The sequence below is a fragment of the Phytophthora parasitica genome (assembly GCF_000247585.1).
Source record: "Phytophthora parasitica INRA-310 unplaced genomic scaffold supercont2.99, whole genome shotgun sequence".
In the NCBI taxonomy this organism is placed as follows: Eukaryota; Oomycota; class Peronosporomycetes; order Peronosporales; family Peronosporaceae; genus Phytophthora; species Phytophthora nicotianae.
Window position 1 is genome coordinate 84,127 of NW_008649085.1, and position 5,678 is coordinate 89,804.

Below are 5,678 nucleotides of genomic sequence, written 5' to 3' on the forward strand. Positions count from 1 at the left end.
TCAGTCTTAATCGTTCCCTCAAGTGAGTACTTCGTCCCCTTCAGACCAGGGACACGTGAACGGTCGTTCACTTAGAGTTTGTATACTCTAGAGGAAATAAACTTCCACTGCACAAGGTGCTGTGTGACCCCGTTAAAATTTGCCTGTATTGTGGATATTGTACCTCGGAAGGTCCCAAGGACCGGTAAATCTCAGCGAGGTCGCAAGGTCCGTAAAGGCTTCGATGTGGATCCAGGCCATCCACTTTTTAATCATTACGAAGCCGTTATCCGAGCCAAAATGCAAGCATCGATGTTTGGAGGACCCCGCCTCATTCTGCTTTTGTAAAAGCTGCGACAGCAAAAATATGGATAAATTGGCCAGGTATATACTATCTGCATTTGTTCCCTGGAATTTCAACCAGAAACCTGCATTCAAACTGGATAAATCGAGCTTAGCCACTTTGTGTACACTCTGGGATTGCTCCACTGCGGCTTTTGTCTCAAGACAAAGGTATCGTCAAGTGCACAATCTCTTACAAAAGTGTATCCGGAGCAATGAAAACGAAACGTTATGCTTAGACTGGAGAGCTCGAAATGCGACCAGGTGGAAAGACAGCCATTGTGGTGATAGTACTTGCCGGAACAGTAGCGCGCAAAGTGACCGTGGAAATTGCGATCTAGAAGCCGATGGCGCACTATCTGGTGGAGAAGATGACCTGTATTGGTTGACAAGAGCTGCTGCGCTAGGCAATCCTTCTTGTCGTACTAGTGTTGAAGCAATGCACTCAAATTTTCGGTCCGTTATGGGAGTCGATACGACAACATGCAAATCGGGGTGGTGAACAACGTAGTACATTCGCCGAAGCTACAATCCAGTGTATACCAGCATAATTGCAGTGGCATAAGCGGGATGCCAGATACAAAACCTTGTCTCCAAGCCATGGCTCATCGTATTCGGAAAATGTCTTTGAATAGTCGAGTTTGTGGTGTGTACCCCGATACATTGCCAAGTTCTGAAGTAAGAGCAATTCGTGACTCCTTTGAAAGCCACACATCTAGGTTTGTAAACGGTGTTGTCGCATCAACGGAGCAACAAGCCATTATCGATTGGATACTATCAAATTTGGACAAACCCAATCCAGCCCAAACACTTACTTTGATGCACGGAGGAGCCGGCACAGGAAAATCTTTTGTGATTCACAAGCTACGCGACGAATTGCTCAATCGTGGATTGAAATTGATTGTTACCTGCCCAACCGAAGCTGGTATTAGCCAATTCCCAGGCGGGCAAACCTGTCATTCTGCTTTTAAAAGTGGCCAAGAAGGCGACCATCTTTCACCCTCTAAACTAGCCGAACTGCGACGCACTTTTGACAATACTGTTGGTCTCATCGTCATAGATGAAGTATCCATGTTGGGGAGTGAGTTTGCTGTCAAGATTGACAAACGATTGCGAGTGGTTTACGATCCTGACATGCCGTTTGGAGGTAAATCGATTCTGTGGGTATGTACATTGGTGTTACTTCAAATCTGAAATGCATTTTACTGAGTGTGTACGTACTGTTGAATGTATCAGGCAGGCGATTTTCTCCAGCTAGAGGCACTTATGGGAACACCACTGTGCTGTGCGTTGTACAAGCTGAACCAGAACGCAATTCTTATTGAAGAACGGGATCTCATGAGACGCTTTCGCGTTTTCTTTCTCAATTCCCAGCAAAGAGCCCATGATTGTCCACAACAGCAGAAAATCCTGGACGCTTTTCGGACTTTACCACTTACCTATCCTGATGGCTCCAGTTCTAGCGGATGTCAACAACTAAGTGATAAACTGATTGATGCTGTGATAACTGAGCTCACTGCAACCGAAGTTGTGGAAGATCCGGCATGGTTGGATGAAGCGACCGTCTTAGTAACAAGCAATATTGATAAGGCTGCACTGACTGCTTGTGAGGCTAAGTTGTTGGCTAGCCGTACAGACACCGTCGTATTTCGTAGGAAGGAGCCGGTAACACACTTTCCGAAAGTGCTGCTAGACTTACTTTATGATTCCAAAGATTATCCGAACTTGTTCGGCTATTTTGTTCGAGTGGACCAGCTCAAATTCTAGACAATGGCAATGGCAATGTAGAATGGGGAGTTGCAAATGGAACGATGTGCAAACTGGTATCACTTGCCTGGTCAAATGACGAACAAACGGATCACATACGTAATTACTTGGAAAACCTTTCGGCTCAATCGGGAGACGTGATTGATCTTCCAAATGCCCCCAGACTTTATTAATGCCACGTTAACTAGGCCAAATGGAGAGGTGATTCCCGCTACATCGTGGCCACCAGAAAATAATTTGGAGACAAACTGGGAACTCAATTCTTCAGGCCGGCAGTTGCACAAGAAAAGCATCATCATACCCATTGGACTAGTGGCGAATAAACAGTTGAAGTACGGCATCAAGTTGGCACGTGCACTCTTACCGAAACCAATCGAGGTGAAGAAATCCCAACTCGCAGTTGAACTCGCACTGGTAATGACCGTGTGGAAAGCACAAGGAGCTACGCTTCGAAGAGTTTTGCTTTTCTAGAAGGAACCCCTGGAGCTCCTAAATGGCTGTATGATCATCTATACGTTGGCACATCAAGAGTAAGATTAGCTCGTCATCTACGATGCCTTCTTCTCTCAGCAGCATTCAAGAAAAGCGTTTTAAAACAGTTGCAACCCAATGCATACGTCACCAAGTGGCGCATGGACGTAGGATATGACGGCTACTGGTACCCCAACAACCATAACAAGTAAACGAGAACTTTAATTTACTATAGTGGCTCAAACTGCATTTATGTTACACTCGAATGGTAAAACCGTTGGGTAGAGGCTGATCCCACCGCTTTTTAGAAGTTCAACACGTATTTCCCATGAATTTTCTTAAGAACTCTCAACGCTGCCGTTAGAATATTGACACATCTTTTCAAATGAAAACTCTCACTCACAATTCAATTTGCTCTCAAAGAACCAAGCTGAAAGAGACAACGGGAATGGAAATCGACGGTATTCCAGTTCCAAAAAACTACAAGTCTCCCCTTCATTAACGCGGTGAAAGTATCGAAGAACATACGCCTAGGGCGATCCCTACCCGCCAAGGTATCACTGATTCGTTTTCTATTCTGGCAGATCTACTTAAACCTGATAATGATAATGCAGCTTTCATGGAATACATGGCTGAGAAGCCGCAGAACACCGATGGAGTCTTCATCTACGGAAGATTCATTTGGGATAGTATACATACTTATCGCGATGGTAGTCGCCTTATCCGCGTCCACTTGACGGCTTTATTTGCCTCAGAGTCAACGGAGACCCTTACATCCGTAAATGACCAATTCCCCGGGACAAATCTCATTCGCTAACGATGAATGCTTATTTTACAGAAATATGAAGACAAGTATGACACTCACCGCTTCTCCGTGCACGGAGACCTGGTGACGGGCACAAATTGGCTTTCCGACGACACTACTCGCGAAATGCCGCATCTTGGACAGAAGCTTAAGGTCAAGAGCTTCACAAAATCGATGCTATATCGAAACGAGTGCTGCCAATTCACGACGCGATTTAAAGATCTGGAGTTTGAGAAAATGTCTACCGTCTTGTCGCTTTTGACCGAAAAAGATAATTGCGCAGCCATTGGCATGACTACTGCTCCGACCGCTCCTCCAACTACTGGTCCGCCTGCTACTCATCCTACGGATCCATGCACTACTTCATCCGCTAATGTTGCAACTGATACCGCAACGGAACCTCCAATAAAGCTTGAACCTGATGTGAAGAGACGCAAAACCAGCTAAGCATTGGCAGTTTTGGTTGATACCACGAACATTGCCCAGCCTCTAATTTTACTTTGCTATTGACAATTAAGCTAACAACCGTATAAAAAAAAGGTTAGCCATTTTAATGTTAGTTTTCTGGACCTTTTTTGTCTATTAGCGGAGTCGAAGTTAAATAAAAGTATCTCGCTGAGAATGAACAAACCGAGCTACATAAAGCTCAAATGTCACCCTCATCAGTCCTTCAATACATATTTTACAAAAACAAGATCGAATTGTACGGTACGTAGTGAAATTTTATTTTGCGAAAGCCTTCTTGTACATGTAGTACAGATTCTGCACGTCTGCACTACTGTACTTCATAAGCCTCTCAGGGAGCATGCTATTTTGATGTCATTTCATAGTATAAGACGCAACACCCGACTTCTGTCTTCTGTTGGCCCATGAGGCCAAGCCTGGCAACAGCACGTTCATTAGCCGAGGAATGTCCCGACACCTAAAAAAACATTGTAAGAAACTCGATCACGGCAAATCGCAAGCCAACCAGACCCGCTCGTACAAGCTCTAAAAACATGTATTCCCAGTGTAAGTCGCAGACGATCCAGTACCTAAGTAGGCTGCATAGGTATAACAATATAGTAATATCTAAATAATAAATAATTAGTAACATATTGTAGATAATGTTATGATACAAAATAAGATATGATTTTATTAAGATAGTTTATTCAAGCCGCTGTAGCCCCAAACTAATTGTGGAAGAAACACATCCATCCAATCATCATCATTAGAGAAAAGAAAAGTTCCATTTACCTCACGTGTTGCACTGTGTGATCTCGAAATTAAGTTATCATGTTCGTCAATGTCAAAATGTGAAAGTTCTCACCTAGTTTCGTTCACACCATAACCGGCTTGATGATTGGTAACCTTTGATGTTGCACGTCGTTTTGAGGTCCTCGTGAAAGGTTCAATGATATGTGGTAGAGTGACAGTTGGCTTCTGGGACTGATTGATGGGATGTGACCCGATCCAGTTCTGAGGCTCATAGTTGACGGCGGCGCATAAGTGAGTACGTCATCATCCATGATGATTACGTAATCATCGGAGTGGATCGACATGGTGCAATCATTTAGACACGTGATCTACTTCCAAGGAGTCGATCTACTGTGAACACATCAACTGATTTGTACCCATGGCAAGTACCACGCGACCAGGCTACGGAAGGGATAAAAAGGGCATCTATATGATGGGCAGAAGGTAGTGGACCGCTAGGACTTAAAGAAATAACAGAGTGGAATTTGTCTTATCAGGAACAAGTGGCTTCGGTTCAAGATTGGGAAGCTGTAGCGGGAAGTATATTGGCCCATACAGTAATCAAGTTATTTCTACCAAGTACACGTGTCAGTCGCCGGAGTTTGCAGCTTGTCCGGTCGATCATCTCCGCTCTCGCCCTCAACTCCCCCGCTATAGGAAGCGGTCTAGCCTCGCAAGGAAAGGAACAATGAACCCTATACGTCCCGAAATCAACCAAAGTCCATCCACCTGGCAAACACAGCACCATTACTTAAATAAAAGTATACTGAGGACAGCACCGCATCGCAAAACTAGATAGTCTTAACGAAATGGAGCTTGTAGGCTCTGTCCGTGACGCCAATGATGCCATCGCTGTATTGGCCATTATGAGCGTAGAGTACGTTCCTGAAAACTTGTCGCGACGTTACCACAAGTCGACAACACGAGTCCTTCGTGCCGTTATCAGTGGTGATGGCATGCTCGAAGCATTCTAAAACTAGAAGCTCGTGTTGGAAATATCTAGAGAGCGTGTCGAATGTTTTGGAATCATAAGCAGCACCTAAATCCCCCCAACCAAAGAAATCTCCACCATGAAGGA

At 44.6% G+C, this 5,678-nt stretch overlaps 3 protein-coding genes across 3 annotated transcripts; 2 read left to right on the forward strand and 1 right to left on the reverse strand.

Moving 5' to 3' along the window:
- Nucleotides 1–1,392: 1,392 nt before the first annotated feature.
- PPTG_19090 (hypothetical protein) lies at nucleotides 1,393–3,811 on the forward strand (the record flags this gene model as incomplete). Its single annotated transcript, XM_008917347.1, has 4 exons — nucleotides 1,393–1,485; nucleotides 1,558–1,972; nucleotides 3,144–3,337; nucleotides 3,398–3,811. 4 exons carry the CDS (start codon nucleotides 1,393–1,395, stop codon nucleotides 3,809–3,811), a joined length of 1,116 nt encoding a protein of 371 aa, XP_008915595.1.
- Nucleotides 3,812–4,087: 276 nt separating this feature from the next.
- Nucleotides 4,088–4,905, reverse strand: PPTG_24482 (hypothetical protein; the record flags this gene model as incomplete). Its single annotated transcript, XM_008917353.1, has 3 exons — nucleotides 4,088–4,172; nucleotides 4,210–4,286; nucleotides 4,690–4,905. 3 exons carry the CDS (start codon nucleotides 4,903–4,905, stop codon nucleotides 4,088–4,090), a joined length of 378 nt encoding a protein of 125 aa, XP_008915601.1.
- A 504-nt stretch (nucleotides 4,906–5,409) lies between these two features.
- PPTG_24483 (hypothetical protein) lies at nucleotides 5,410–5,574 on the forward strand (the record flags this gene model as incomplete). Its single annotated transcript, XM_008917354.1, has 1 exon — nucleotides 5,410–5,574. One exon carries the CDS (start codon nucleotides 5,410–5,412, stop codon nucleotides 5,572–5,574), a length of 165 nt encoding a protein of 54 aa, XP_008915602.1.
- Between the last annotated feature and the right edge of the window lie 104 nt (nucleotides 5,575–5,678).